This window comes from Tauraco erythrolophus, chromosome Z, assembly GCF_009769465.1.
Source record: "Tauraco erythrolophus isolate bTauEry1 chromosome Z, bTauEry1.pri, whole genome shotgun sequence".
In the NCBI taxonomy this organism is placed as follows: Eukaryota; Metazoa; Chordata; class Aves; order Musophagiformes; family Musophagidae; genus Tauraco; species Tauraco erythrolophus.
Window position 1 is genome coordinate 55,827,727 of NC_141496.1, and position 12,939 is coordinate 55,840,665.

Sequence of the window (12,939 nt, forward strand, 5' to 3'; positions counted from 1 at the left end):
ACCTTTATTTAGTCTTCATCTGAGAGAGAAACTGCCTGTCAGTTCTTGTGGAAAAACCTCCAGACTGGGTACCATGGAATAAATTACTAAAATGCTGCACAACTTCATTCCCTCTGTCAATAGGAAGGTGTCTGCAGGGGAGGCATAGTCATTCAAACTCTGTTTCCAGTCCGCTGGCACCTGCAGTTTCCCTGGCCAGCATAAAGCCATGCCTCGGTGTAACACCACAGTGGCTGAAGCCCTCGGACCTCCAAGCGCTGGAGAAAGGAAAATTCAGAGAAACCAGTCTGTGCGGCTTCTGAGACGTACACACACACAAAACCTGTGAGACAGCTCCCGACTAAGACGTGAAGGTTTGTCATGGGAAGTTTCCAAAAGACCAAGACGGGAAGGAAAATGTACTGAATTCTTAATTTTTCTAAGACTACCAAGGAAAACTTTTCCTTTCCTTTATATGACAATGGAAAAATGAAATGCTTTTTCAAGTGTTTGCAGACTTTGCTAAAACATCATCCTCTCTTTCCGAATTCAACAAAAATGACCTGATTTTCATTAAGTAACAAACATTAGTAGGTTCCACTGGCCTTAGTTGAGGTTGTAGCATCTCTACAGGTCTCTAACTGGGAATTGTTGCAACCCAGGAACAATTTTTTTTTTTTTTTTTTTATCAAATTATAACCGGTGATACTTCTTACTCTGAAGCTAAATGAAGTCTACCAAATAACCAGTGGTAACCGGCTTGGAGGCAGACAAACTTGTACTGGCTTCACTGCCACCAGCAGTGGTTTGAACAAAATTTCTCAAGAAGCAAGTATTAATTCATTGGAAAACTTTCTCAGAAACCACAAAACCTACAGTCATAATTTTCAGGATTCTAATAAAATTGCAGAGAATAACCTATGTTGTAACACCTGAAAAGTAAGCATGTTTGTTTTTGTTTTTTTTTTTTAAGATCCATATCACACATTAGAAGTTATACTCTGCTAAAAGTTCACATCAACTTATCTCTTCCCTAAGGAAAACAGTTCCTTTAGTGAAACTTGAGACTCTTCTTTCTAAAATCTCCCAACTAGAGGGGGTCACACAGCCTCAGGCTTTAAAAGATCCACAAAAGCCAGCTATATATGAATGAAAGGTTAAGAAGTACAGGTTCAATCACTGTAGGGGAAAGTAAACAGGCAGTAAAACCTAATTACTTGTTTCAACCTACTTAAATGCAGAAGTTTTAAGTGACTGGGGGGGAGGTGGGGAGGGGGGAGCTCTAGATTAATTGAAGATTGATCTGGAACTGCCCCCTGCTTGAAACCGATTCTTCACAACACTTGTCCTCAGTGTTAGGGACGGGCTACAGAACTGCCATGGACTGACAACTAACTTCAGTTCCATTTTATTAACGGAGATGTTTTATACTATTGGCTAAGTCATTAGAAAAAAAAGCAAATGGCCTGATCTGCCTGTTAGCGCTCACATAGAAACAACACTAAAACTTAAACAAACCAAAATCACTTAAATACACTAAAATATCACCCCAAGCAAAGCCCTAGTAAACTTCCCAACTAAGCTTAACAAGCAACTAACATCTATTAAAAGGGGAAAAAAAAAAAAAAGCATTTTCTTAAATATTCTTTTTCACTCTGATTAAATCTTTAACAAGATTAAATTCTGCCCTTAAAAATTAATTCTGTAGCCTTTATTTCCATAGTTATATCTCCTTAAAAATGCTTTGAGATCTAAATTTGCAGCTAGTAAAGACAAACCAGTGTTAATTTTGACGGCCATGTAACTGTTTCTGCTTTAGTAGATACTTCTATAAAACCCCCAAACCCAAAAAAAAGAAAAATAGTGAAAATATACAGTCCAGCAACTGAGAGAACCTTTTGTTCACCACTATAGAAGACCAGCAATACTTCAGGGTGTAACAAAACTTGTTACATAGCTTGTAGAAGACCACAGCTTGTCCTACCTAGTTGAACTATGTAAAAAAATCAGTGACTTGTGAGAACATCTTTAAATAAGTGGTTTAATCCCTGAACCGCACCAGTTAAAGATACCATTTCAGTTGTGCTTTCATTCCTTACTCCAGTGGTATTTATTTAGTAAGAAAACACTTGCACACATACACACTTTCTTCATCAGCAGTGATCTCTCCCCCCTGCTATTTACGAATCCAAACACCACATGTTGCAAGTATTTTGTACTGGAACAGTCTCACTTCTAAGCAACCTGCTGCTATTGAGATTTTGCTTTTGAGCAGTAAATGTTCAAAACTGTTGCCTTCCTAAAGCAACTCCTTCAGTGTTCATAACCTCACTGCTTGAGCAGGCTCAGTTTCACATTCAAATAGCTCCAAGCAAATGTTTCCAATCTCAATTATCCTCCTTCCTTCTTCTATGCACCCTCCCTGCCCCCATATGCTCATTTGTAAAAGGGATAATTTTCTATGTATGTACAAGCAGCGCAGGGAGTCTTCCTCTGTAGCAGTCTGGCAAGATAGAGCTTTTTACGTAAGCACTGTCTGGAATTTGTTAAGGTTTTTCATTCTCTGCTTTGGGTAATACCAAGCGAGTTGCACCGCGGCTTCTCAGTGAGCTGTAAAACGTGCCATTTGCCAGGTCCCTTTAGATAAGCTGGTCATTACTATCCTGGCTAAATAAGACACTTTGGATATTTTTGGTCAGTTATTGCAACTGTACTGTGGCTATGCTCTCTTTAGCATTACATTTGTATCGGTAAGAGAGAAGCAATAAGACAAGGGCTAGGCAGTAAAGAAACCACACATCCCTTCATGCAATATGGATGTACAGCCTCTCTAAACAAAGCTGTAGGACTAGCAGTTGTTAGACCCTGCAGTGTATGTATGTTCAAGGAGGAATGCTGACATTTAAATACCAAATTTAACATTTAACAGCGTCTTTACACAAATTTCCTAAGTGCTTTTCTTCCAGAGCTGGTCTGTAGTCTCCAAAAATCTTCCAAAGCAATGGTGTTGGGAAGGAATGGAAAGGGTGCTGAACTAGCTTGACTTCTCTGCTGCACTAAGAAAGCCTGGAAATTAGCAGTGGGTCTGTTTTCCCCTCATTTTTTTTTTCAATTTTTTTTTTTCATTACAGATCTTCACTAATCTGTGATGCTTTCCATCACCTTGGCAAACAGCTTTAAATTTATATTACTGTTTAAATGAACGACTAATTGAATATTTCTGGGAAAAGGACTCCTTTGTAAAAGAATCAGAATTAAACTCTAGGAGGTCAAAGTCTGGATGGAGGTCTCCCATCTGACATACAGCTCTGCCAGCAGGGCACATCCATAACCTACTTTGCATTTATCCTTCACTGAGAAGGTTTATACTGACATGATTTATCTACTGTATGCTGTGAACAAAGAGCCTGCAAAGGTTTGGTTATTGTAGCCCAGCTGATTCACGGCAACTCATTAAAGCCACATCAACTCAGCCATGTACACTCAGTTCATAAGAGCCAGTCCCAATGGTTTAAAACCATTTTAAGGGGCGACTGAGGATACATGGGGGTTTGGCTATAAAATTATTATTTGCTTCATTTATTTTAGATGAAAACAATATCGAACAGACTACAAACAGTTGTCTAATCGGGAAATTGAAGGTTGTGTGTGACAATGTCTTACAAGGAGCAGCTGAGGGAACTGGGGTTGTTTAGCCTGGAGAAAAAGAGGCTGAGGGGAGACCTGATCACTCTCTACGACTACCTGAAAGGAGGCTATAGCATAGTGGGCGTCAGTCTCTTCTCACAAGTAACAGGTGATAAGATGAGAGGAAATGGCCTCAAGTAGTGCCAGGGGAAGTTTAGATTGGGTATTAGGAAAAATTTCTTCACTGAAAGGTTGTGAAGCACTCGAACAGTCTGCCCTGGGAAGTGGTTGAGTCACCACCACTGGAGGTATTTAAAAGACGTGTGGATGTGGCACTTAGGACATAGTTTAATGGTGGACTTGGCAGCGTGCTAGGTTAACGGTTGGACTCGATGATCTTAAAAAGTCTCTTCCAGCCTAAGAGATTCTATGATTCAGTCAAAACCTGTTCCCTTTTTGGTTCTCTAAGCACAAGCTTTTTGTGTTAGAGCAATAAAACATATAAAAATTACATTACTATCATACTGGCTTTGACCAAGTGGTCCATCTAGCCCATTCCCTGCCTCTAACACTGGCCAGCATCTATGTTTCAAACAAATGCACAAGAAACACTGCAGAAGCCAGTTACAGGACAATGTCAGAATTTATGTCCCTGAACAAGTGCATACACTGATAAGGTCAGGCAAACAGTTGAGATATCAAAAAGGCCTCTCAGACCAAACAAACCTCAGTGTACCTACAGCTAAATCCCTCTCACGGTCCAAATCGTGTAATGTTAAACTCTTAAAACCAGATAGCCTGTGTATATCCTGAAGTACAATCTTGCAAACTCCTTTTGTAAAGTAGGTAAAGGTTTCATAAACCACAAACGTTTTTATGCAAGCCTTTGGTTTTCCAGTGTGAGATGTAGCCCATTTTTCTTTTGCTACAAGTTTCTACATAACACGTGCTAGGTGTCAGACTCCAAGTGCCTGAGATAATACAATGAGATAGTTCAGGTCTATAAAGAATCACCTATCTCAGGCTTTCTTAAATCCGTTAATTTACTGGGTCAGATATCACGACAGCAGAAAGAGAAAAAATTAAACATAACATCTCAAAATATAAGTACGTGTGTAGGTTTTTTTCTGAACGGATGGCATTTTCATATTGGTCAGCAGATGACTCGCCTGACAGCAGAAAACAGCTGGATTTTAGGTGTCTTGTTAATGCAGCTAGTCAAAAAATCTGTCTTCTCCACAAACCACTTCTCTGTAACATGGACATAACAAAGCCTGATTTTTGAACAATGGATGTCTTTATGCTTCTCTCCTGTAAATATACCCACTGCCTTTCCATTCTGAACTGAATATGGTAGTTAACAATACCAAACCACTGATCCCTGTATCCAGCAAGTCAACGGTCTACATCACACAGAAAAGACAGAACATAAATGCACCCAGTCTGAAAGCTTAAGTGTTTTTTACAACTGTATCACTTGGTTTAACAAAGGATATTACGTCTCTCTATAAACCTTGCCTGAGCTCAAGACAACAGTGTGATTTAATCATGTTTATCTGAATTTCTAGGAATTACTGTAACATTCTTTGCTAAAACAGACTTTTTTTTAAAATCCGTAATTTCTGCATTTGTTTACTTACATATTTGACACAGCTTTCGACACTACAAGTTTCATTGTTTCATCATGCCTTTGCATTTGTGAAAGTAGGAAAATGTGGTTGTTAAACCACAGAAATTGCTAAGGGGAATCAGAGGCAGTCAGACTACTTCTCATTCTTCTATTTCTATAGACACATACACACCCTTACTTATTACACACACATGTACAAACACATATATAACCAAAGACATTTAAACCAGATTGTTCTTTTAAAACAGTTTTTGCAAAACTAACACCACACAGTAAGGCAGGGAGGAACCCACGTCAGCTCTGTGCAACAGATATGTTTTCACAACAACATCTATGCGTATTAGTTACAAACATGGCAGGCTGGAAGCCCTACACAACAAGTACCAGCATGCCTCTTTGTCATCTAATCATTCTCCTTTCTACTGAAAATTTCTGCAAAATAGTGTCAGAACTGATGCTAGGATAAAACTGGAATACCCCAGAGAGGATCCCATTGGACTTCTGAGGTCCAGCAGATTCCTATTTCTTACATTTGACAACTAGTCTCACGTTATAAAAATCAACACGCTAACCCTGATAAGAGGACACTTTAAAAAAATACAGCTCATTTCCCCATTATTTGTTATTGAACAACACCACCAAGCTGAACCCAAACTGGCTACAAAGAGGAAGAATGTCAGTGCAGCAATACGAGAACTCCAGCACAACACGCAGACAGCTTGTTCTGCACATGAAGGCAACAAGGTGATGGATGGCTGTGTCCTACACAGTTTTCAAGCAAACAAGACATCGGGTGTTACTTCTGTGGAACTTGTACAGTATACGCAAAATAAATTCCCTCTTCCATTCATTGTGAAGGCTTACAGGGCTACATTTGTATGAATAAAGCTAGTTTTGTGCTAGTGAAACTTCATTGTTGCTTCATAACTACCAGTCTAATTGAGAGAGTGAATAAGGAGTGTCTGGACGACACGCTCAGTCATATAGTTTAGTTTTCAGTCGTCCTGCAAGGAGTAGGGAGTTGGACTCGGTGATCTTTATAGGTCCTTTCCAACTTGAGATATTCTATGATTCTATGATCAGAAGTAGTGCTTCCTACATCTAAAGACAGAATCCACTACTAGATGCAGAACCAAAACCAGGACATGACCCAGGGCAACTGTGTGAGAAACTAAACAAAAAAAAGCAAGCTCTAAGCAACTGAGAAAGTTGGTTGGTGGTTTCCTTTTTTTCTGGGTCATTTTTATTTCCTTCAGGCAGTAAGAAACAATTACTGCTCTCTTCAAAACTGTTTTCCCAGAAGATAATTACACAATTTAGCAAGTATCTGATTCTAGATAACCTTATTTCTCAGTGTAGAAATAGACTTGTAGCAGCTGTTTCCCAGAGTATTGTAAGAACCAACCAACCAAAAAAACACACTCCAATAACACTACTGAGCTGCTCTTTTTGTGAAGGACTTTTACTGATACTGGATGGTAGTTTCTGGTGTCAAATATCCGCATCAGCTGCCAACTGTCAGGTTGACTTGCCCGTAACTGTTTCTTGTTCCACTACTACTACAGGGTAGCCTCAACTAGTTCCTTCAATATTCTTTTCTACAGCCAGTAACACCACTTTGGACACATTATCAAGTCATATCCAAACAAGGTCGTTGTGCAGATGAAAATGCCTACAGCATACATATGTAGAAATTAAACACTACTTAGTAGCGCTACTGAGAAATGCCCACGTGATAACCAGCAGTCTCAGTCAATTATATGAGTAACCAGCTATGGTTAGTTACAAAGCCCTGTAATAAAATGTGACAGCCTTCAGATGCCAGCTTCGCTCTACATGCCTTAAGATTGAAACACTCTGGGAAAAACGGTCTGCTTTATTAAATCTGCTGATCAAGTCAACTGAATGGATTGGTGTGGAATAAATGAAAAGAGCTGTAGTAACGACTATTCTCTTTGATCTGTCACAGTTTTGTCTGATATCCAATGCTGCTTCCCCACTCTGCCCCACTTTGGAGTGATTATCTTATAACTAATAAAATCAAACATTGTCCTTTTACTGACCTTGAAGAACAAATGCAACAGAATGTGACAACTTGTTTAACATTCCTAAAAAAACACTGGTTGTTCCAGACTCCAAAAACTTTAAAAACATGAATTCTCAAGTATACGCCCTCTCCTTTATAAAGCATATATTATATTTAATAATGAGTTCTACATAAACTATCTGATTTATCTTTCTCTACGCACTCTACTATTCTTATTATAGTAACTGTGATCACCACATCCTTTCCGTATTTGCATTCCCACAGCTAGTTGCTGCAGCATATGAAGGCTGCTCAGCAGCACATTTGGTTCATAGTTCCCATATGCCACAGCGTATGCAGACATCCTTCCTACCAGCCTATTCTAATCATCTCACAAGTCATTTTACAGAGTGCCTAAATCAGATAGAAAACAATTCAAGTATCTTGAAACACAAGCCAAGGTCAGAAATTTTCATACCTTAGCTTTTTAGAATTGTTCTATGTTAATAAGCTATCGGATGTATAGATAGCAACGCAGATACCAGTTTGCATGTGTGTTTATATTAGGTTTTGGAAAGCAGTGAAGGGAGTGAATATGAACGAAACATATGGGTATCACAAAAGAAATTTGTATTTCAGTTGGTCATTATGAACATCAAGATGGTTTTAGATGTCACCAATTACAAAGATTTCAGTTAGAGCATTCTGGATTTACACCAATTTAGGAAAGGTCATATTCTGGCCTAATTAAAGTCAAAATCATAACTGGAGAAAATGAGTATCTGATAATCTTCCTTCTGTTAAAGATAAATAGAAGACCCATCTGCACCCTGTTTTCTAAAATTTGGCAGAAATGGCTTCACGCAAGCTGCTATATAGCTGCTTTCATGAACATGTCAGTTTGAAAACTGCTAAATATATACATATATGTGTGCCCCAAACGTCAAAACTTAATTAAAATGCAAAAATTATCATTAGGAACTCATTTTTCATAATATGGTGTTGATTGTGAATACTGGGAAAACAGAATAAAATTTATGTTATTTTCTTCAGCCAGCAGGGCCTGAAACAGTAAAACACAAAGCACAGCACAAACCATACAATATGAAATCATATCTATTATCTTCAGTCTCTTAATCTACATTCTAGTTATATTTCTAGAGTATTTTAGAATTCCATTTTATCTATTATTGTAGTCACTCATAGCTGTAGTGTCGCCAAACTGTAAAGCTGTGAAAACAGGCACATTCAAAACCATTTCACTCAAACATGCCGTCATTGAACTCTTCAGTTGTTTCAGAAAATTGTTTTAGATAAATTGGGAAAAGGTTAAGGGAGTTGACTTCTATTAACTAACAAGAGTTTTTAAACCAGTAGAGTGCTGAGAAACTGGTAAATGGAATGTCATGCCGAACAGAATGCACTTTTTTTAGTATTTCATTTCTGGTGCCAAACCTTTAACAAGGCAGGCTTCTTAAATTCAGTGGGGGTCAGAAGTTTAGTTTATTCAGCAAGAATAACACTATTAACAGCTACTGCTCTTTCATGTCAACACAGTTAACGCCCGCACATTCCAACTCTGCTTAATACAGGCCAGTCAAGGAAGACTGGAGCTGCTAAGGGCAGTCGTCTCTGCAGGGATATTTTAAAACAGAATTTATACTGTGCTTTAAAAACAATCTAAAAGGATCAATCTACCTTATGAATCTGCTGTAGACATACATAGAGAGAAAGATGGATGGATGAAAGCATATAAAAGCAAGTAAATCTGACTCTCTATTGATTTTTGAAAGGACAGTGTAGAGCACTTTGGTGAGGTCTTATATATCACTGCAAAGGACCAAATGCCGTTGTGCGTATGTCTGAAGGATGTCAGGATTTACCACGAAGCAATGCACTGCTGCATTCTTTCATTATATCCTTTTGTAAATAATGTTGTTTTCACTGTTGAAGGAGGTAGATCACCAAAAATTAAATAATCCTCAAAACAAACATAAAAACAATCACAGGAAGAATCCCAAGCAGCTATAACTGCAGAAATCCACTATTATTAAACCAAAAATTCCAGAAGTTTAGTGTACACGAGCTGTATTTTTAGCATTAGCAGGAGAAAGCTGGTATTTTAATAATGAGCTTTTGAAAACCAAAATGGATAAATCTGCATATCACAGTATAATCCTCTTCCTACTTACTTTGTTCTAAATCATAGCAAATCAACGTTTTGTATTCCCCAAAGCTCTCCAGCACTCCTACTTGGCTAAATGCCTTCAAAGGATATTAAAGAAATCACTCTAGTTTAGATAGCACTTCTTCACCAGATGGAACACTCTCTGCGAGCAAGAATGCTTTCCTCTTAAAGCATGTTTCAAATAACAAAAATGCAAATAGCAGTCACATCAAATTGAATTTGAGTGGGGTCTCTGGGGCTTCTGTTGTTACGTAACGGTGGCATTTTTGACTGCAGTGTCTGAATTCCAAAATTTTCAGCTTTCTAAGTTTTCATCAAACCATTCATATATCCACTCCCATCACACACAGCCCCCTCATGATGTACATTTAAATAGCACATTTATGCTATTCTATTAGCTATTTCTTCACATGCTTTTCTCTATATAGCAATAGGAAACAATTCTATTGTTAACTGGGGTTAAATGGTAGGTCATTTGGAAAATACAGTTGCTTAAATAACAAAAAACCTGCCATTTGTTTTTAAAAGAAGAACTCACTAGCTGAGCTATAAAGCTGTGACTGCTGTTGTACATAATGGTGTTCCAAAAGACTAGCAATCCCTTAATTAGCACCCAGGCAGATACAGCTAAGTCTCCTCCTCCTTAACATATCTCACAGACAAACCTAATGGAAAAAACAATTTACCTTCTTCAGTTTCATGCCACACAATTCCTTCCAAGTTCACGCTGGTCCCAGGCTCACAGGGTCCAAGGCATTCGGGTTCTGTTACTACTCCAACCTCGCAAGTATTTACACCCACTGAACGAGTCCGTACCAAAAGCTGCTCGACTGGTGCTGCAATATTGGATGAAGATGGGGAAAAGTAGGAAGGCAGAATCTGAGGTGTGATACTGCTGGAAATCGGAGGTGGAGGTGCAGGCACTGTAAACAGGGGATCAACCTGAAAACAACAGACAAACTTACTATAATGGTGCTGTGAGATTTTTTGAAGAAATATTTTATTTTAAATTTTTTTTAAAAAGCCCAGTTTGCTGAGACTGCATTTGTGTATGCAGTGATTTGGCATATCACGGGTAATTTCAGTTTTATGAGTTTAATTTTTTTGACATCAGCCCAAATGCTTCACATGAAAAATTAAGTATAAAAATATCTATCATGCTAAACAAGGCAAATTGCTATGTTTCTACAAGACTATTCCCTGTTGTCATAGACTGCTAGTACGAAATAGTAATAATAAATTTTAAAAACAAGGATTAAGGACACTTTTTTCTTAGCGCTGACAGAGACTGATTTGTGGATGGAAATTAATTTTGCAAACTGGGCACTTAATTTCCTATTTAAAGAAAAACATTTATAAAGACAGTACAAAGACATATACATGCCATTTTTTCATGTGCATCATAGAGAAGATAGCACTTGGAACAATTCTAATATCCATATGGCATCAAATATAATCTCTTGTCATCCAATCATTTAAAATACATTAAGATCACCCACCTAACAGCTTACAGATAACATTTACATCTTTCTACTTGAAATAACAGACGAGGACTTTTATAATAAATCTATCCAAACCATCTGATTTCTCAGGGTTTCCAAAATGCATATTTGGAAGAATGTAAGTCAACAGACAATCAGTCTGCACACAGACAATTCACACAGAGACAATATCTGTATATGAACTGGAGAAGTTCTCCTTCCTGTATGATTTCCCATATACCCAGAAGCAGATTTTCTGTATACAGATTTGGCCTGAGAATTCTCAGTATTTTGCTGTGGCCATAAAGTCCTTTGACACATAAAAGATGGCTAAACAAGGACATGAGTGTGCCCACTCAAATAGCTAAACCATCTAAAATTCATGTGTATTTAAACCACTGAATCATAGATATCACACCAAGAAATTATTCTTCAATCCAATGATTTCTTTTAAATGGGTGCTTTCAAATAGATGATCAAACATCTTTAAGTCTATGATGTTTTTAATTTTGGACCCCGTAAGAAGACTCAACAGAAAAGACATAATGACTCACTGTACACTGTCATCTAGGTTTTGTTCAAATGTATCTTAATGTAGATCAAAGTTAATTTTGCTTTCTTTTAAAGCCAAGTTGGCAAATGGGGATACAAAGAGAAGAAAGGACTAAAGAGTATTATCCTTATATGTCCTTTGTATCACAGATCAGCTCACTTCATCACATGGCCACTTTTCATAATGAGAAAATAAAATAGAAATCTAAAATAAAAAAAGACCTTTTGAAAAATTGTAACAATTGTTACAATTGGCCTTTGTAACAATTCTTTTGCTTTGATCGTCATTCATACATACAAACTGCAAGCCAATGCTTTCAATTGTGCACACAAACCTTACGTGTGCTAAATATTTAACAAAAATGTTTCGTATGATCTTTGTATGACCAGCCTAGATCTCAATTCTGATCTCAATTACAGTAGAATTAGGAAGGAGAGAGAAGGGACCTATAAACACATTCTTCTCCAAACTCTTCCTCATTTGGGGGAGTTCTTTTCGTTTAGGACTAAAATAATCTCTAGGTTAGAGACAGAACAAAGTAAAACTAAAACAAAAATTTCAAAGCAAAATGTGAACGCTAAAAGCATCCATTAGGAATAAAAACCTGCTAACACTAGCAAAACTCTACCAAGTAAAGCAGAGTTCCTGTGGCATAAAAACAATGCAGTCAAGCAATGATATCTTTATGCTTCTCTTTATGCCTTTGCAATTGCAGAGCTAAAGCAACAATGCTTTGCAGACCAGACTTGAATGCATACAGGCAAGTCAAATATCAGCAGACCCCCCAACAGCAGCTGTTACTTTGCAATATCTAATAGTAAGCATAGCACAAACCCGTAACCGTGTCTGCTAGTACAGGGGGACGTTGATTCTACACTATACAGATTCCGGTTGTCTGAAGCCAAGTGGAGGCAAACAGTTGGATGGCACAGAGCCCTGCTCCCTGGCACTGCTTGCATAATGGGGCTCTGCGAATGAAACAGGGCCAGTATGTACCCCAGGCATAATTTAGAGGAGTTCTTAACATTATCAGAACAGAACCAGGATCAGTAACTGGCAGGTAAATGGAGCCCAGCACTCAACAAAGGCTAAGCCACATCCCTTTATAAAACCAAGAAATGCTGAACAGTCTGTTTGATAGTTTACGTGGTGTTTTGCAAAGCTGTGCAAAACCTCCTACTACACATGCAACATCATCTTCCATAAAACATACTCATCACAAAGCCAGAGAAAAACCGAAATGTTTGCTATTATGATACTAAACTAGCCAATGTTTTAAATGAATGTAGACTAAATTGGCAGATGTATCTTCCGTTTTCCAAGTATTATAAACAGTGAGGGGGAGCTAAAGAAAGCACGGATCTGACAGTGTACCCTACTAAGTTCTTTGTTACAAATATTTGTACTCAGTTCTGATTTATTTAGACCTGCTAATAAATGTTCATGTTTTCGGGG

General features: G+C 37.9%; 1 protein-coding gene across 1 annotated transcript in view; it reads right to left on the bottom strand.

The window, feature by feature from the left end:
* Positions 1–12,939, bottom strand: part of ZNF608 (zinc finger protein 608) — a 194,725-nt gene that overhangs the window by 35,759 nt on the left and 146,027 nt on the right. The window contains exon 4 of the mRNA XM_086629866.1: positions 10,137–10,392. Within this exon, the coding sequence (XP_086485992.1) occupies positions 10,137–10,392 (256 nt within the window). The remainder of the gene's footprint in view (positions 1–10,136; positions 10,393–12,939) is intronic.